Source organism: Pecten maximus, chromosome 8, assembly GCF_902652985.1.
Source record: "Pecten maximus chromosome 8, xPecMax1.1, whole genome shotgun sequence".
Classification (NCBI taxonomy): domain Eukaryota; kingdom Metazoa; phylum Mollusca; class Bivalvia; order Pectinida; family Pectinidae; genus Pecten; species Pecten maximus.
The window spans coordinates 30,401,974-30,423,670 of NC_047022.1; the positions used below are offsets into that span (position 1 = coordinate 30,401,974).

The window sequence follows — 21,697 nt, forward strand, 5'->3', positions numbered from 1 at the left end:
TCAGGCCATTGGGGACACACAGAAAAGTGTCGAGACATCAACTGGAAAGAGTTGGAAGGCCGTTCATCTAGTTCTGTCCCAGGGGAGCCTCAGATAGATTTCTTTGCGACAAGTCTAAATAATCTACTCCCAGTGTATATGTCACCGGTTCAAGACAACCTAGCGGTAGCAATAGATGCCCTATCACATAGCTGGAGAGGTATGTGTACATACGCCTACCCTCCGCTCTCCCTAATTCAGAGGATACTAAAAAAAACGTTTCGTCAGGAAGAAATTACGATAGTTCTAGTAGCACCTTATTGGGAAGTCAGCCTTAGTTTCCCGACCTGATAGACCTCTAAGTAGAATATCCTCTGAGGTTGTCCTTGAGGAAGGATATGATAAAACAGCCACACAACAACTGGCTGCATCATTGGCCAGAAATGTTAAAGTTGACTGCATGGAAACTATCCGGCAACAATACAGTCAGGAAGGGTTTTCAGACAAAGTTGCAGATAGAGCTGCTCGATCGCAGAGAGCTAGTACCTACCAAACATATAATGGAACGATAAAGATATTTGTTGAATGGGCTAAACAACACAAAGTTAAACCGTGGTCTGCATCTGTTATGGAAACAGCAGATTTCCGAGAGTTTTTTTTTTATTTACGGAGAGAAATTTGAAGGTGTGGACTATTCAGATGTTCAAGTCCGTGATTTCTGTTATTCGTGCTGGCAGGGATGGAATTAAAGTTGGATGCCATCCGCGGTTAGAGAAACTGATGAAAGGATTATTTAACTCTAGACCCTGTGTAGGGAAACTTGCTACTACTTGGAGCATTTCTCTGGTTCTAAACAGGTTGATGGAACCACCATTTGAACCACTTTGTACAGCTAAATCGAAGTTTATTACTTTAAAGTTCTTGTTGCTGTGGCTTCAGGTAGAAGGCGTAGCTGTTTACAAGCTCTTTGTTGTTCCTCAGGACATACATGTATTAGATGGGATAAGACAGTGGTGACCCTTATTCCCAATCCCAATTTTTTTTAGCCAAGAATGAATCTTTGTATTATATGTCAAAACGTATTTTTCAACCCAAAATGACTAGTTTTTCCTCTGTTCAGGAAGACAGAGTTTTGTGCCCTTGTAGGGCTTTGAGTTATTATATATCCAAGACTAAGAAGGTCAGGGGAAATATAGATGTTATTTGTGACCTTTAAAGAGGGTTATCATCAGGCAGCTTCTCGCGACACAATTTTGAGATGGATAGTGCAGACAATTTCTATGTGCTATCAGAATTCTCAAGATAAAGATGTTGTCTTTGCCAAAGCTCACGACACCCGCAGTCTCTCTACTCCATTGGCGTTTCTTTGGAGGAAAGTATGGAGGCAGCTATGTGGAAGACCGAGACCACTTTCATGGCTCATTATCTCAGAAATATGAGTCAGCTAGGAGTCTGGAAGATTTGCTCAGTCGGCGTTAGGTGTGGAGAAGAACAATAAAGGTAAGTTCAGAACTCCCGCCCACCTCCCCACAGTTCTGGTGTTCTTTCTAGAATTTCACCTTTGTGTTATCTTACCTCGTAAAAGATTAATATGATTAATATATATATATATAGCATCTCATTAGCATAATTGTACCATCTAATGAACATATTTCAGTATGTACCATCGTATTAACGTCACTTTTCAATTAATTTGAATAGCAATATATCCCATTGCATTAATATACATGTAGTTGATAAAGAAAAAAACACCTCATTAATATTGCAATATGTACCATCTAATGAACATGATTGATGAATAAGTACCATCTTATTACATTATTTATCAGCATGTACCGTCTCATTTACATAATATATTAACAAGTACATCTCATTTACACAATTCATCAATATGTGCAATATCATTAACATTATTTGTTAACATGACACGATTGTTTTTAACACTATGTTTTTTCTCAATGATTTTAAAATACTGCACTTAGGGGGCAAAACAAAAACAAAAAAAATATATCTGCTTGAAGACAGGAATCATTTAATGGCAAAAGAATATAATTTCATGATTATAAATAAATAGACAAATCAAGTAATTAGACAAGTCAGCAATAGGACGTCATATTTTCTGCTTATTTAGAATAAGAAATGGCATAAATTTTCAATTTGGAATAACTTCCTGAGTAATGAGTAAGACAAGAGTACTTTATTTCAGTATAGAGAAACAGATTTATCGTTAGAAGAAAAATAGCATAAAAGACTTTTTTCATTCAACACAGGACTACTTTTTAACTTTAAACGTCAAGCAAAATCATTTCTTTTTTATTCCGGAACAAGATCAAACAGACAAGTAAGCATTTATAAGAAATGCAAACAAACATGGCAATAGTGTAATACACCTAATTATTTTAGCACCTTTGATACATATATCTACCCAGTTCAGTGCCATGCAGCAATTTCTATTTCCTAAAAATTACGAACCTGTGCTGTATTTTATTTTAAGTTAAGCTTTAGTCATGTTTATTCCAACATACAAATTACTTCTGTTTTATTAATAGCGTTATTTAAGCCATGGCCAATTTATAACACGGACATCATAACGTGATCTAGCTTTAGGTATGAATAACACAGACTACACTGGAAGATCATTGTTCTATCTATTTAAACAATCATTCACAATAAATCCAATTACAAAAATGGTAAAGATTGGGTCAACGCCTATGGAGATATAACATTAGTGCCGGCCCCCATTTCAATTTATTTAATTTTTTCACCATATGTAGATAAATCAAAATGAACCGTAACAACCGTAATAACAACTTTAAAGTCGTAGTGGACCTTCTTGCACAACACCAATTTGAGTGAAGGGGGTACCCTAACAAAATAATGAATAATTTTCAAATGCTACTGTAAATTTGAAAATCAATTATAACAGTTTACTGTGTATAAATCTAGTGCTATTTTGATACCAAATGTCTCAACTTGGTGTTATGCAAGGAGATCCACTACGACTATCAGAAGTAATTTATGTGGTTATGGTTCATTTTCATGCATCTATAAATGGTCAAAAAAAAAAAAAAAATTGGGGGCCAAATGTTGATCCACTTTTTTGATAAACTCATCTGGGTTTCTATGTGAATAGCTATTTCTAACACACTGCACTACATTCTATCATCTAATAAAAACACCGCTTGATGCTTACTTATCTCAAACACTAACAGCCATTATGAACCATGCTTCATGAGCTGGTTCTACACATTTAAGTTAATTACCTAATTGAATGACTACTTTTTATCATTTAATTTTTCAGCCATACATGTTCCATTCAAGTACAAAACAATTGTAACTCTTAACAACTTGCTTTGTTTATGAATCAGTGTTGCAAATACTGCCTAGTTATCAGAAATCTTTTACACCTTCAAAACACAATTAATACAAATGTTTGTAAAGATCTGAACATCTAACATCTTAAGATCTGAACAACATGACAGAAATATCAGATTTTTATTGCTAAATAGATTTTAATAGCTAACATATAAATACCATCAACAATCTACAATGTAACAAAATTCCAAACAGCTATCTAGTTATATATATATATATATATAAGCATACATGTACATACTGATATCAAATAAAGAATAAAAAGCAATATTTACAATTCTGCAAAACCAGACAAATACATTTATTAATATTGCACATATTAGATAATGATTAAAATCATAAGTGTAAAGCTTAACATATCCCTGTAACTCGCATATAAAAACTGAAAAATGCTTCAATCCTCAGAATTTCTAACTGTAAGCTGTTTGCAATTTAATAAGTGTGTATTATTCTTGTTAAAAAAAAGGTTGTTATATCCCCTAAGACATGTTTCCCTATTGATAGAGAAACACTTTGATCTAAAAACAGTTGGCACAAAATGTATGGATGGTACAGACAGCACTAAAACAACAGAAGCTCTTTTTTTTTATATCAAAATGGGGAGATTGTGAGTAAGTAATGACTGATTTTATCCAAGCATGTGACATGCCTTTTCTTAATCTTAACGAGCTTATATGTGTCATTTTGTTAGCCTATTTGTTAGGTTAATTTGCATTTGAATTACATTTAACCTCAATTAAAAGTATTTACTGTTTAACATTTGTAATAAAACTGTTTCTGAATAACAAATTCTCAAAACAAATTTCATTTGTAAACAATACTTAATTTCTATCATCAAACATACAATAAAAACTAAAAAAATAATAAAAAATTACATTAGAGATTTTTTTCATACAGTCAAGAGCTTCAACGAACTTTCCTAACAGAAAATGGGGGAACGAGAAAAAGAAGGATTAAGCCATATCATATATCAGCTCTGCCCAATGTGAGCTTTGTCAAATTATATATAATTTTAGAGCTCTGCCATATCCTGTTTTTCCTCTGGGTTTGACTATGCCAATTATTAAACAACTACGACAATTTCACCAAATTATTTGTTCCAGGGGGTGTCTGTTGTAGTATATTGTATGATAGATACATTTCATGGTTAAATTTCACAGGTAAAATGAAAAAAAAAGTACTGTATCTCTGGCAATAAGTCCATGTCAGTTTATAAGGCAATCCATATATATTTCATTTCAGTACAAATGCCACAAGGTGCTATTACACTGTTCTGCAATATTGTTCTGCAATTAGTCAAATCTTCTACAAGGAATTTTTTGCAGAATAACTATGGTAATGGGCAGTAAGGGGGCACAGTGGTAATGCAATTGCCTTTCACCTAGGTGGCCGGGCTTGAGTCCCGACACCATTTTTTTTACCCGGATACTTCGATCAGTTTCTCCCCACAGCAACACCCCTAACATGCTTCAATCCTGGCAAACAAGATTGTTAAATGTAAGTGAATATAATTTGTTTTGCATTTTTTGTAAAATAAATAAAGGTTATAGACATAATTACGGTAATAATAATAATATTCCCTTTAAACTCTGAATTGAGGATCTTGAAATATTTAGATATTTGATGTCTACAATGGCTGCTTTCTTGCAAACATCAATGGAATTACTGTAGAATATTAAATTCAGACTGTTAGAAATAAAAACATCACTTGTTTTGTATTTGACATAAGCATATTTAGTTAGATATTTTGATGATACATTTTGTAAACAATGAAAACTCGTAAAAAGAAACACAGCAAGCTATTTAAACAACATTGAGGATATCAGCTGAAGATCAAGGAAAAAAGATAGGGTTTCTTTCACGCCATTTTCATATTCATAAAGTATATGGCATTTAATTATTTTATATATATATATATAAACATCAAATTCATATTCTAAAGCAACAGGGCATTAGCTTCTATAATAACTCAAAATAATTTAAACCAGTTTCATTCACTGAACTTAATAAAAAATACATCATGTAACACAATATATATAGTTTAGTATATATAACATTCTTCTGGTCTGAACACTATTGAAAAACATTGAACATCAATTAAACAGGACGACAATGCTTCTGGTTGTCTTTGTATCTCCCATTATAACAAAACACTGTCAGACAATTAGGTACATATGGACTACACCGACAGTGTAAACACAGAGGTTTTCTCCATATATGGACTACACCGACATTGTAAACACACTGACAGTGTAAACACAGAGGTTTTCTCCATACATGGACTACACCGACAGTGTAAACACAGAGGTTTTCTCCATACATGGACTACACCGACAGTGTAAACACAGAGGTTTTCTCCATACATGGACTACACCGACAGTGTAAACACAGAGGTTTTCTCCATACATGGACTACACCGACAGTGTAAACACAGAGGTTTTCTCCATACATGGACTACACCGACAGTGTAAACACAGAGGTTTTCTCCATACATGGACTACACCGACAGTGTAAACACAGAGGTTTTCTCCATACATGGACTACACCGACAGTGTAAACACAGAGGTTTTCTCCATACATGGACTACACCGACAGTGTAAACACAGAGGTTTTCTCCATACATGGACTACACCGACAGTGTAAACATAGAGGTTTTCTCCATACATGGACTACACCGACAGTGTAAACATAGAGGTTTTCTCCATACATGGACTACACCGACAGTGTAAACATAGAGGTTTACTCCATACATTGACTACACCGACAGTGTAAACACAGAGGTTTTCTCCATACATGGACTACACCGACAGTGTAAACATAGAGGTTTTCTCCATACATGGACTACACCGACAGTGTAAACATAGAGGTTTTCTCCATACATGGACTACACCGACAGTGTAAACATAGAGGTTTTCTCTATACATGGACTACACCGACAGTGTAAACATAGAGGTTTTCTCCATATATGGACTACACCGACAGTGTAAACATAGAGGTTTTCTCCATACATGGACTACACCGACAAATTATTAACAAAAATGTTTGAGTATGTTTTGATAGGTTGCCTCTCTTGGCAGTGATGTTGTATAATGTTATTATCAGATGTAAAAACATTGGTCAAACCGATCCTGTTATACTAAACAACAGATAATTAATAACTTAATTATCTCAATTTAAAAATTACAAATATAAAATTCAAATTACATTAAAATATTTTGAGTTGATCAAAACATTGAACATTATCTAGTTGACTAGAACTTGAAACTTTTGTTTAGTTTTTGACAGTACTTTTAACACTATTCTCTACACATCAGTTGTATACACACATAACAACCAACAATAAAGACAACATATTAGCTGAGGGTAGCAAGGAATGTACATATGCATTCCCTAATTATTTGTACATATTACAGATTTAAAACTTACTTTCTTTAAAAAATTCACCAAATGGTTTCTTTTAAAATGTAGGTGAAAATATAAGTTCAATATTATAGTAATTCAAAATATTTCATAGAATGTCTTTAAAACAAGTATTCTACTTAGCAGTAGACAACTCTAGCTATGATTTCATCTTTTAACATACAACAGATCAGACAGCAATCAGTTTCCATCCTTATAGACAGTATTACTTACAGACAACTGTATCAACAACAAGCACCACCAACACGTGTAATCACTGATCACTGACAATCAGGGCTCTCTTCACAAAGGAAAATGTTTAGGAGCATATGCAAATTGGTCCCATTTCTTAATTCTGAATGCAAAAACTAATTTTGTTTAACAGAAGTAAATAATTAATACAATAACATAATCAAATGTCATTATATTTATATTTAACACAGGTAAACTTCCCGTCTCAAAGTAGTCCATAGCAAACGTAGTACATCATGTAGTTACATAATTAAACATTTTACATTTGTTGAAATCACAGGTGTCTAAATATCCAAAACACTTGTATATTGGACTCAGGACTCTTCGTAATCATGATCACACAGAGATGTTGAAAGAATCACTTGTTACAAAGGTCATTATAAATTACATTTACCTTAATGTAACTGTTATGGATAGCACTGACAGCTGTTTTACTAGACTTCTGAGAAAAAGAGAAATTATCCCTTGCAAGAGGTGTTAGGAAGCAGCTTGTACAATCAGGGTTACAAACTCACTGATGAACACACAAAATTGAAACAAATTATTTCTCAGTAGCCCTTATCAATGGCCATCTGGACCTAGATATATATCCATTATATCAAATACATAGCTCATATTGATTCCAGAACATACATTGATCTAGTAAGATGTCGCGGATTTCTAAAACATTCAAATCTTCAAACAGGACTGCTTTGCAAACTACCAACTAAGATAAATATTTGGCATAATGCTGACATATCCAATTTAAAAATAATACTGGCATGAAATTCAAAACTAACAATGACGTAGTTAGTAATGTATCTGTAACCAGGAACTGGGACGGATTCTTCACTGTTGCTTCTGTCTTGCAGCTTCCCTGTCAGCCACATCAATGGCTGCAATGTTTTTACAGGCTGCCCAAAGCTGAACGCCACTGATTAAGGTCTTCAGGGCTGCCAGTGGTGCCGTCAGGTAGAGAAGCACTTGCCACAATCCAAGTCCAAATCCCACTACAACAGTAAGTTACCTGTTTAAATCACCACAAGTCAAAAGAAAAGATGTGAAATACTAGGGAGGTTCAATAAAATCATGTTAATCCCCGCTAATTATAGGTAAGTGATACTTCTCTCTTTTCTGTTTTAGTAACTTCTACTGATTATAATTGTCATTAATCCACTCACAAATTGGGTGTTAGAGAGTGGGAGGCCTTTAATAAAGCATCAAACAGTCTTGCTATGGTAGTTTCTGTCTGTTTTAATGACAGAACTTTGCAGGCAATATAATATCATGCACTAGCTCAACATATATTGTTTGCATCCAAAGCTCTAATACAAGTTAACTATAGCCTGTGGGAAGAGACACACAGCACAACATAGCACTACAGACAGAGAGTTTTACACAATCTATGTCAAACAATCAGTCTGTGGTCACAATGATTGATATCGAGGTGGCCCTCAGGGATGTATGAGGTCAGTAAAACATGACATGTGACAGAGAGAGAGAATCGTCACCTGTAATGGTACATCATACTGTGGGTAACCATCAATAACAACACTTCACCATGTTGTAGGGACGTCATTAAATAAATTTGATCTCAATTATTACAAAATCTTAAAGGAAAAATATAGATTTGCACATGATGATGAAAATTCCCATTTCAACAATTATGTTTCAAAGAGAGGTAACTCTTACGTGTTGGTCCCGCTGAGAAGTGTGTCAAATACAGCATACAGAAGAAGACTTCATTGGCCGAGCACATAATGAACAGGATTTTCTGTAGAATAAAGTATTTAATTAAGTATTTATACTGACTGATTAATTGAATTATTTCACAAGCATTCATTGTTCATCTTTTATATGAAAATATTATTTATGCTGTACAACATTTATTTCCTCTTTGAATACATTTAATAATATTACTGCAACAAATTGGAAATACTGTATTAAGTTTTATTAATATAACCTGGGTATGTTTATATGATATTGAATGCTTAACATATCCATGAAATATTTAGATCAGTAAATAAAACATTGCTTTGGAGTAACATTGCTATGGAGTATTTTTGCACTGATAATTAATTATTCTTGAAAACTAATCAAAAGACAACCAATTATAATAATTGATTACGAAATTATCTATGAACGGTAATTATATAAAAATATTGCAAAAAAGTATGGGAAATATGCTTTCATATTCTACCCTTTAATGACAAATATAACAACACTATAGCTAGAACATGCTTATATGACTTTGAAGTTAATTTTACATTCTATTACATCATATTCTTTACAAACCTTTCTCACATTATTTTTAAAGGCATTTAACTAATACACTAATAATACTCTTAAAATTAGGGTTAACTAATAGTTGTTAACTTTGAAGACTGTTCATAAAAAATTATCAGTTGACATCTACCAATCATAGCCTAGAGTCAATAATTAAATCTCAATTGATTCCTTAAACTCATTTGGAGTATAAACCAATATTCACATGCTAGGTTTACACATACCCGGTTATGATAGTAATGCCTTAACAGTGGATTGGCTGACAGATCAAGAACTTTGTGGCTACCTGCACCCTTCATCAGTGTGCTGAAAAAGAATCCACAAAGTTTGGTCCATGGCATGAAATTTCAATGTATTTCCTAATCAAATTATCACACTTGAAAGATAACTTCATGCTGCTATTTGAAACAAAATGATATATACCTGTACTTTGCCTAATAAAGTTCAAAATCTAAATAGAAGTTGCAGTGATCTACGTCTGGCAAGCAAAATATTGTCTTCCAAGATTCCTCAGATTTCAATCTAGAAATTCCAACACAACATAATACAGCAGAAAACAAAAAAGAATTTTCCTTCATGGAAAGTCAAAGGTTATAAACAAAATATTAGTCACAGTGACCTACTTCCTACAATTTCAAAGCAGGGTATACTTCACACACATCATTGTCAGGACTTGTATCTTTTATTGCAGACTTAAAACGTGTTTACAATCAAGAGTCTGTGTAAATTGTACCTCTGCAGGTGGAACCAGTGACTGGTGATGTCAAGAGCCATATAGAACTGAAAGAACATGAGATAATCTGGATAGAAGTAACACAGTGCTCCACACAGACACATTGTGGCACACCGGTCGATCAGCTGGTCCAGCAATGCTCCCAGTTTACTGGCTGTAAAAAACAAGAAGATTATATGTCACAGAAAAACAGAATTGTACACAATAAACAGACACACCACCAGTTAATTTACATAAATCGTGAGGGGATGGTAAACCATGACCCAACTCAAGTGATTATTATGTATACACAATCCTTATATTGATGTGTAGTAACTAGCACATTGCTATAAAATGAAAATGTAATAATTTCAAGCAAAATTTTGATTATCTTCAACCAGTCTGAACCTTTTACAGTAACATTAGCTAGCTGTTCACTTACACTGGTTGAGCATCCTTGCTAGATGGCCATCAATAGCATCAAGGAAGCCGCTGAGTAAATACCAGAATGAGGCTCTCCATGGGTCAAAGGGCATGTAGTAAAAGGACACAAAAGCTGTGATCACTCGTAGGTAATCTGTGGATGAAAGATTGCAGTTGGTAAATTTGTTCTTTGTCTTGTTATATATTAGCAGTAATATATATATATAATACATATTTCTGACACATCGTAGCTAAGTTTATCATACATTTGGGTACCAGTCCATTTCTCTTGCAAGTCATTTAGATGGTTTGATCAATAGGAATTGGTTTTGTCTATCTATCTGATGATTGATTAATTTTCAATCATATTTCTTTGGTTATAAACAGTTTTTCCTTTCCTTCGTAGTGGTTATTGCACAGATCCAGTCATCTTGACAGTTGTATTTTATACGTTATATTATAGAAGAGAAAACCAGTCAAGTGATAGGTTGTGACAAGTTTGTTTTTTCCGTATATTAAAGCTAATATCCTTTATCATGATGTCAGCCATTTCTGACAAAACTTGATTACAGATTTCTTACTCAATCAATTGGTCAAACATCTCGAACCAAGTGATACTTGACAAACTCAATAAATCAGAATGTCACTATCCTGTTATAATCGCTGGTTTGTCCTGTAATATAACATGTATTCATTGATTTTGTATTCAGTACATTTTCTAAACATACTGGTAGATGTTTTATGTAGTTACCACCTTTAGAGCAAAACAAAGATAAACAAAATTGGAGTTATCTAAATTTCAAATATGTCAAATTAAGACTAAAAAAACATTTTGAATATTGTATCAAAGAAATGTTGAAACTTACCAGCATCATCTTGGTAATTTGATCTGACAGGATAATTAGTACCTATAAGCTTAACTAACCAATATGTGTACTGACAGGCCAAAAATTAAACAACTTGCTTTTTTATAAATTAATAATCTGTGAAATAATACAAACAGTTTGATTAAAAAAAATATCAAACTTCTTTCTTTTATTTATTCCAGAGTTCATTTGGACTCAGATAAATTCTTTTTTTTTTTACACTTCTTGAATTCAAGGATATAGACATTTCTAAAACTGTTTATAAGATAGTAAAATTTGATTAATGGACATGACTTTCATCATTGGAGCTATCAATCAGACAGAAATTAAGCCATCAATATATTCACAAAATGAATACTCCACATCAAAAGCGTGGCATCATATCTATATATATTAATTACCTAACATTTGTTAGATACCCTGAAGACAGTGTTTACACTGTTGTAGTTACACAATCTGTTCTTCAGATACAAAAAAAAGATAACAATGAGTGGTAAAAGGAATTTAGCCTATAGCAACATAAGTCATGGACGTCGACTTCACTAACATAAGCAATAACGGCATGATATGAAGTACACCATAATGATATATTGAGTCCAGAATATATATGAACACTGGACTATAACAAACAGATGTTTATTAGATACATTGTATATGTAGTATATTATAAATAGAAAATTAGCAACAATAGCACAGAGTTATTTGTTTCTTTTTTGCCAATCTTTCTATTAATCAAAATACAATTACCAGAGTGGTACAGAATAACCACATTTCTTATAAAACAAAATATATGTTACCCGGACAGCTGCATTATTCATTTGTGGACACAGGCCCAAGTTCCTCCAAGACTTAACTAGTTACTGTTGTAGCGAGAAAAGCATTTTACACTTTTGACTGTCTTTTACCAGTAAAAAGTCAACCTGTGTCTTAAGGTCCATACTGTTTTCAAATAATGTCTTATTTTTAATATTCATCTTACTTTATTTACACATATACCTAAAGTTACTGTCATGCTAGCTATATAGTCACATCATTAACTTGTAGGCAGACTTGTTCACATTCGCATATTCAGACACTAGATATCTAAATCTTTTATTTTTTCGTGTGTTTGTTTTGTATGGTTTATTATTATTTTTTGTCCGACTGATAATATATGCCTACTGTCACTGTACTCTACATAATATGGATGTTAGGCTTAATATGAGTATGACACGAATTGTAACAGCACAAGCATGCATCGCTACTTATAAATTTATCTACGTCCTGTCATCACACGATCTGATTACATCTGCAGATAAATCGATATGTAATTTACGATCTGTTACAGGATCCATCGCTTTACCATGCGAGCCTTTTGAGTCATCAATTCAGAATTGATGGATCGCGATGTTTCGAGCAACAAAACTAGATATCTACGTGTTTTCTTACCAAGTGACATGGGCAAAAATTAAATAAACTGCTCCATACTTACCAACGATATTAGGGACAAACAAAAACACGTTTTCCGTCATGGCGATCTCTAGATATACGCTGATACCAACAAGAGCGTGCGATCCGACTTGAACCTTGACTTGTTTTGCAGACGCTGATCAACCAAACATCACTCGAACGCTTGTCATCAACGGGAAAATATTCACGCTTGTCAAGCACAGTGGGGATGATGTTCAGGTAATGATAGAGGAGCTAGCTAAAAATCCAGACTCTTCCGTAATAATCCTGTGCGCTACAAATAAACATAGATGTTAGTTTTCGCATCATAAATTAAATTAAAACAAATAACAAAGTTGCTAACACACTGTAGCGACTTAGTGCATATAAGAGTCGTATGCATACCAGTTGCACCTGATCGTGAAGAAAAAAGACACGGACGAGGATCAGAGCTGTCATACGGATTGTGTATGTATACGTATGACTCATGTATGTTGCACACGTCTTCGCGGACACGTATCAGTCTGATGAAACTACAATTACACAATTTTCTGTTATAGATGCGTTGACAATACCTTTGTAGGCCTATACGAGAGAAGCAGAAATTTTAACAGTGTAGGCCTAACTGCATCGCCAATGTATGGAAATCCAAAAGGGAATTAATTTAGTGCGAGAATATAAAAAATTGGCATTTAAAATGGAAAATCATAACAGAGACCTATATTAATAGTATATAGGTCTCTGATCATAAGAAGGATGTATTCATGTCCCTATAATCAAATCGATTAAATTGGGTTATTATTCTATTTTTATTTCATGCTATCTTTTAAATGTAACAACAAACAAAATTTCGATGTCTGTTGAGCTTTCTAAGGGCCCAAATCCCTGAAACCCTTTGCTCGGTGGCGATCGAGTACCATTAATAATAAAAAAAATATTATCGAGTTCCCTTCTAGTCAACCACAGCTAGTCCGGTTGTCTATGACTGGGGAAATATGACAACTTCATATACGATCATCCGAGATACTGTCCTGTACGGGCCTTATTACTGTGTCAGAATATTTGGTGACAATGGCCAGCTGTATAATTGTCTAGATTATCAAAGGAACACAATAATTGATTCGAACTCTGTACGGCATTCTGCGGCAATATATTATATGTGGTATATCGTAGCAGAGACCTATATACTTTAATATAGGTCTCTGATCGTAGTAATCAATTGAACAATAAAAATACCTACTAAAATAAAGACGAAATAAATAAAAACATATATAGGATATTGTATTATCATCATTAAATCTGTACAAATCCCTGTGATTAGATTTGCACTTTTGACTGCTGTAAGTACATGTCATGATAGGGAAATCGTTATACGGTTTCTGAATTTGGTTGCGACTAGTCAAAATAAATGTCTTCGTACGGGTATGTTTGCTGTCATTATTTAGCACGGTTCGTGTTTTTTCCCTATAATTCAATGGACGTTCAAATAACAAATACTGTGACAGGGACGTTTTCAAATAAACGTCACCTTCCGCTCGACTAATTAATGGTAAGATGCATGTAATGGTAATTGGACCATGTACCAACTCTCATCTGCAGTGATGAAATTTATACGAGTACATGAGGAAATAGGTACAAACTTTGTAAATGCGTAAGACTCTAATATACGCTGAAATGAAACAATTGCCACTAACTTGGGACATCGATATTTCGATAAAACACTCAAACTGCATGGTGTTATTGAGGTACGGCGACCATCGAAATCTGGAGACGTTTAGATTCCATTGTGTCACTTAGTCGTTTACGTATGGCGCGGGAAGGATGTCACAATTCAATATTTTGCCTAGGCAATATTCTATATTCTCTTTTTGCCTAGGCAAAATTATTTCTGCCTAGGCAAAAATATTTAATTGTGACATCCTTCCCGCGCCGTATTTAAGTGCCCGTCACCTAAATACAGTGTAAAATTTATCTTTTATGTTTGACTGTCTCTACAGTTGTGTGTATGTTTTGTTTAAATCAATTTTATTGCAGATAAATGCAAATGAATTGGACAAAAGTGATACAAATTACTTACGTCCTTTCCGTAACAAGAGTGTATACAGAATTTGTCACGCAACAGATTATTTAAACTAATTTTATATTTTAACGAAGACGGGGATAAAGATAAAAAGGAGAAGCCTAGATAAGGAACACCAACAAAAACAGAATATGGAGTTTTGTAAGATGAAGAACATGTACATGTGTGTATGTCAATGTGGTGTTAATGAAATGTAATCTAGTATCTATACGTGTGTCGATTAGGCAAGCAAATCTCCCGTCACACTTACTAGAAACTACGAAACAATGGAGAGTATTGTTATCTACGGCACGTAACTGTACCCGGATTCTCCAACATATCACATTCGGGGAATGCTTTGTTTTCAGGTATTATCTTAGTTCCAAGGACATTCATACATGTATAGACTGCTGCCAATGTTGGGAGCCTGTATTCAGTATCCGTACAAATATGTGACGGTCCTCTTGCAAGAGGGCTCTCGTTCACCACACTTCATTCATTCGGGGAATGTGTTTGGGGGATTTAGACGGAGAAACCACAGGCGTCGGCTTCTGGTTAGTATAATTAGAAAAAAAAATAGACCCTACTCATACGATATCAACTGTTGATATATATTTGAGTGTAGGTCTATTCTTTTCTCTATTAATACTAACCAGAAGCCGACGCCTGTGGATAAACCATCATTCTTGCTTAGTGGCGCGAAACTCTGTTTCTTAAAACAACAAGACAAACTATTTATCGGAACGAACACATAAACAAAACTGGTATAATCCGGAACTAAACCATTTGGTGGTCACAAAATATATATTTTACATATATATATAACAGTTAAAGTAACCCGTAAGTAAGCTTCATTGATATGTTTTACAACACTTTGCAAAGTTAATTTGGCGTTACCATTCTTCTGTTTGATATAATCACACCTTACAGTTAGTAAACGGAGATACGTTCAATTTAGCTGATTAACTGACTGAACATAGACAAATATATTACTTTTTAAAACCATTGATGAGAAATCTTTAACATTAAAATATATATATATAAAGCTTAGAAACAAAAATGACGAAGGAAGACAACTTTTTGAATAAAACAGTATCATTTCTGTACTGGCCACATTTAATAATCCACCAGATTTTCGTGACAGATGTAGACGACTGGTGGAGAAATTAACAACATAAATTAAGGTTTCGAGAGAAGCATGGAACTATATACATTTGTAATATATATTTATATTTCCTTCTGCGATATAAAATCAAACGTATTTGATACTTATATGACTTGTGGTGCATTATTGTCATCACCCTAGCTAGTTCTCATTATGAGAATGTGACTAAACAGGATTTCACCTAGATTTGTATGATGTTGATGAAATAGGAGACGCTTACCTTATAAAAACACCTGTATACCGTCTGATTCTGCTTATACTTTTTCATTTTTTTCGCATTTTGCCTTGGTTTTGTCAGATTTGAGTGTCTCCTTACAATTTTTTGTTCATATTTTGCCCTGGTTTTTCGAATTAAGATCATCCGTTTGACCTAAATTTGTATACGTTGTTGATGAAACAAGAGACGCTTACCTTGTAAGAACACCTGGTCTGATTCTGCTTATACTTCTCATGTCATTTTTTAAAAATAATTATTATTAGTTTGCCCTGGTTTTGTCGACATTGAGTGTCTCCTTACAAATCTTTGTTAATATTTTCCCTGCTTTTTTTGTTTTTGTTTTTCGATTTTGAGGCCCTTTTTTACACTTTTTTGTTCATATAAATTTTGCAATGGCTTTGTCGATTTTGAGTGTCTCCTTGCAATTTTTGTTAATATTTTCCCAGGTTTTGTCGATTTCAACAACGACAACAACAACAACAGGAATTATATCATATTTATTCTTTTCCCCTATATAAATTAAGAAATGTTAACTATCATTTTAACAGATTAAGTTTCGTACACGTAAAGAGTTTCTATAAATCGACGGATTTTGGCGTCATCCCTCGTACCGCTTCCGCATATTTTAATCTTTTCGAATTCAAATCTCGTGTTTTGATTTGTTCTCGCCCAAAACGAGATCTCTTCTTGGAGACGAAAATTCAGGTGAATATTTTCAAGATGGCCCCATGTTAAAATGGATAGAGACGCCGAAAATGTAGCAGAGAACAGGAAGTATTGTTTTTTACTGGGCTCTGCTATAAGGAACGAGGACCCCAATCAGTTCTTTGACATTTACGACGCAATTATCCCCAAGGATCTTTCTGTCAGCCAGGTGCGGACGAACGAAACACGTTTGTTTTGAATATTTTCTTGACATTTTTGCTGTTTTCCATGCTTGTGTCCTTACAAATAAATGTTTTTAATTTTGTTTCTTCTGAAATAATTATTATACATTCAAATAATTTGTTTGCATTGCATTTCATGAACAGTCACTTTCTAAAAACGATTATGACCAAGTTTTACTAAAATAAAAATGACAGCGCAGTCATTTCATTTTGTAGTGGTTATCTCCCTTACATCATGATCTAAACAAATGCGTGGGATTGACTTGACCTGTGTGATTTGCATTACTAAATATTCATGATCTAGTGGTCGTCTGATGGTAGTGTCGCTTGTCCTTTATGACGTGTCTGCCTCGGCAAGGTTTTGAGCACAGTTGAAATCATTTCCCAAAGGACCAACGAAAATGACCCCGATGCTATTTTTGTCGTGAGAATGACTGTCAATTACGAGTGGTGTTCTCTGTAGGACAGGCAGGTAGGCGGCAGTGTATCCAACATGTCTGCACCCATGTTGCCCTGCTCAAATATGGAGGACTCGTGTTTCGTGGGGTTAAACAAGAATTGACATCGCAAACGAAAGTTAAAAAGTAATGCTCCCCTTTGTTTGCGTGTAATTATGTCACATCCATAGTTTTTGAAGGTTGACTGGTCCGAGGGATTGACTTTTATTACTTTTACCAAGTTGTACAGGTAAATAAATGGCTTGGTGACCCTGTTCTGACACCTCGAGTCTATCACTCACACGTCGCTAACTGTGTGGTCAATCATGATGTTCTATTACCACTGTTATAATGTTTTCATTATCTTAGTTTTGAAGGGCATATTTATGTGTTGTACAGCACAATAGCTGGGTCTTGACAGGGAGTGATCAGTGTACATGTGTATTCAGTATTTCATTTTCTGGTGGAATAATATACAAGCTGTAAGGATAAGATTTTACAATCCAAATTAAAACGTTTTTACCCAGATTAAGATATGGTCAAAAACAGTGCTCACATTTACCATGCTCCTGTAATTTTTTTTATGAAAATAATAAAAACATAAGATAGTCCACGCAGTATCAGGTGTATCTATACAAGTACTGAAATACCAGAGCATTTTGATAATATGATATATGGACACATACATGACAGGGAGGTTAGATGCTTGGCATGGCATACTAACTTATACCCCAAAATATTTATCTTTCATTTTGTTGTGGTCTTGGGTATCAAAGTTTCCTCTTAAAATCATATGAAATCAAATTTAATTTATCATTGGTACATTGTAAAACAGGCTGTGAATTCCCCAATTTTCTTGAAAATGCGAAACACACCCCAATTACAGTAATGAAATTGTCTCTTTGAAATGAGGTATTTTCTGAAAACAATATGTTAGCTCTATTGAGCTATTAAAACCAGCAACAAATTCAGCCTTTAGACAATGTCATGCATGTCCACATTATGCTACACTGAGTAAAGCAGTTGTTGCACACCCCTAAATGTTTAGGCATTAAACTGAAAGTGAGAGGCAGCCTATCTTTACTCCTACTCGTGAAGACAATTTGGTATAGCTCAAGCTGAGGACACATCCAGGTATTTTCTCAAATTTGACCTAGATTTTCCCATTTGGAAATGTACACCAACAGAAGTGAAAACAAACGGCAACAACTCTAAACTAAATTCTATTTTACACTTCAATGTGATACATTCTAATGATGATGACAATTTGTAATCCAGTAAAATAAAACTGTCAAAACATTGATGTTGATCAGCTATCACAAATTTTTAAGAAAAAAATGTTGACAGCTTTTTCCTAATTTTAGGACAGGGTCAACCTATGATTCCCAAAATACCTAAATCCCTGTTAATAATCAATCCATTAGTTATTATGTGAAAATCTGTTAATATACAGGGAATCTTTTCACTAGTTTTTAATGGGGTCTATTTGTCTTGATGTGGGAAGAAAATTGATGAATTCGGAAAGAAATTCTCGGGACTGCACATTTTGGTTATTGGGCTTATGATATGAATAAGATGTAAAGGATAAACTACATATTATGACGTAAAATGATATAATTAACACATTTAAGTGATGTTGTCGGTACTATTGGAGTCTAGCTATTTCATTGTTGAACTTGAGCTTTAAAAGGGGTCTAGGTCAGAATCAAGATATAAGGTATGTCAAGGTTCAGGATGACCTATATTGCTATCATGATCCGTCCAGAATCGTGTTTCATGTACCGAGTGTGGTGTGTACGCTTTTCCAATTTTTTTATTTCTTCAAAATTGGACCCGAGCCAATTTTGATGAAATTTTGCAGGAAGCTGCCATGGTATAATTGTAAGCTTTATGATACCCCACCTCTTGAGAGGGAGTAACATTTACTATAGTTTATATAGGGAAATCACAGTTTTGAGCAGCATTTATTGACTTGCTTGAAGTATGTAATTCAAACTTCGTTAGAATTATTAGAATTATTAGTATGGAATAATCCAATTGGCCCTGATCACAGACCCCCATGGGCTGATGGAAGGGACCAAATGGATCAAATTGACTGATATATATAATTAGAAGTCAGGTAACCGTTAATTATGGTCCATTGGCCTCTTGTCTAACCATTAACTACATTTAATTTGTTGTCTTGTTTGATTACCCATTTCAACCAACTAACTTTTAACTTCATTAATTTTATTTGGTTGGAATATTTTTTGAGTAACTTGTTGGTTAAATTTTATCTGTGTGATATATATAAAGGAAAAATTTACTTTTTTTTGTTTTGATTTCTAACATTTACGTTTGTATTTGCAGATTGAATGTATAAAGGATAAAGCAAGGGAAATAGCTGAGCTTCCAGAAGAAGAATTCAATCAGCTGTTTCTCAACGCTAGGGATTACAGCTTGGCCCCGGAACGAAAAATGACCCACACCAACCGTGGAGGGTTTGGGGAAGGGTCGGCTAGGGCTAGGCGTGGGGAGGACCTCAGCAGTGAAGATGATGATGAGTTTGAACTAAATGACAACTTCTCTGGTATCATACCACCAAGTGTAGCTTTTAACAATTGTCTCAAAGACCACTGCGGGGAAGACATTGACTCGTATGGGAAACGCACTGACAATGATTCAGGGATTTATAATTCTAGCAAGGCAACAACCAGTATTGGGAGCTACTCTGATCAAGATTATGAAAGTGAAGGAGAAGAGAGACATGGGATGTTTGATTATTTTCCTTCACAGCAGGCAACAGTCAAGGTGCATAAGGCACGTGTTGGATGTTCATTAGACTATGATGAGGCTCATGAAGTGGAGGACTCGGATAAAGATTCACCACGGAATGACGGTTCTAATCATTCACCCAGATATGACCATAGTCTCAGTAAGCAGGATGATGTTGACTTTGGTACAGAAATGAAAACATTCCGTACAGTTCGATCTGAAAGTGATGATTTCATGACTGATGATGACAGTGATAGTGAAAAATTTACTCCCCACAGAAAACTTTATCAAAGAAAATGTGCTGCGGGACGCAACAAAGGTGGTGGAAATTACTATACACCGATGACAAGGGAGAGCAAAGAAGAATATGGCTCTTTCTCCACATCCACATTTACATTTGATCGGAGTAAGAAAGCGCTCCACAACACATCTGCCTCTTCTCTCAGAACCAGTGGTGTTGATGAAAATATAAACTTTCCTTTGACAAATACATGCCCCAAATCATATGGCAGCACTAGTAGTCATGGTGTTAAAGTAGAGACAACTTACTCCCGTTACCACAAACCAAAAGACCTCGCTGATAGGGGCCCACCATTTGGTCAAGGTCAGGACCAACTTGGTAAGGTTGGCAATTCAATCAGCACCCTGATTTCCAAATCCCAGAGTGCCCACATATCTAACCTACCTGAGGGGAGACCAATTCTCATGTCGGGACCCGATCTGGGTGTGGACAACGGCAAGAAACGCAAGAAAAAGAAAAAAGGAGCAAAAGGTGAGCTTTGTATTCCCTGAAGATCATGATCATGCATTTTAGTGAAAGTCTGATGTAATGCTTGAATTTTGAAATTTGAAAGCTTTCGAGTATTCTATTTGTAATGGAGTTAATATTGTTTAAATGATATGGGAATAAATTGGATTGAGTTAAGTATTTGGCATGCTTAAGTACTCCTATATGACTACAGTTTTACTCAATTCATAAAGGAATGTAAATTTGCTTTTGATGAAAGTGAATTGTCATGCCATAGCTGCTGAAACTGTTCATGCCAGTGGATCATCATCTGACATAATGCTCTGGTCCTTGTACAACTACCAAATCCATTGGCAGGCAGTCGAATCATGGAATGGTGTACACAAAATTACTTGGACTGGATCGGAGCATACCTTATTACTTGTATTTGTACATATGTTTTTTTAGGTCTTCACATAGACCTGTCAATATACAACTTATATCTCAAATTAATGTTGGCTGGCGTGCTACGACAAGGTTTTGGAATTTGAGCAAAATTCATGGTTCTGATCGAGTTCTAACCAGTTTAGGGATCAGATAATATATTACCACAAAGATGATCATGACCACATGACAATACTCCTGCCAGCCTTTCTTCAACCCGAAAGACGACTTCTCTGCATATACTTCCAATTTATTAACCAGTCACAATGGTGAGAGATTATTTACTCAGGTAGACATTAATGCCTTGG

The 21,697-nt window shown here is 34.6% G+C and overlaps 2 protein-coding genes across 2 annotated transcripts in view; one reads left to right on the forward strand and one right to left on the reverse strand.

Annotated features, from left to right (window-relative positions):
* Window positions 1–1,994: 1,994 nt before the first annotated feature.
* On the reverse strand, window positions 1,995–13,166 carry LOC117333168 (CDP-diacylglycerol--inositol 3-phosphatidyltransferase-like). Its single transcript, XM_033892325.1, has 7 exons — window positions 13,105–13,166; window positions 12,743–12,994; window positions 10,425–10,559; window positions 10,004–10,157; window positions 9,495–9,576; window positions 8,677–8,758; window positions 1,995–7,994 (listed from the first exon to the last, which is right to left on the reverse strand). Exons 2-7 carry the CDS (start codon window positions 12,780–12,782, stop codon window positions 7,834–7,836), a joined length of 654 nt encoding a protein of 217 aa, XP_033748216.1. The 5' UTR covers window positions 12,783–12,994; window positions 13,105–13,166; the 3' UTR covers window positions 1,995–7,833.
* Window positions 13,167–16,871: 3,705 nt separating this feature from the next.
* Window positions 16,872–21,697, forward strand: part of LOC117333170 — a 75,051-nt gene continuing 70,225 nt past the window's right edge. Inside the window, 2 exon segments of the mRNA XM_033892328.1 lie at window positions 16,872–17,014; window positions 19,814–20,990. Coding sequence (XP_033748219.1) covers window positions 16,877–17,014; window positions 19,814–20,990 — 1,315 coding nt within the window. The 5' untranslated portion in view covers window positions 16,872–16,876.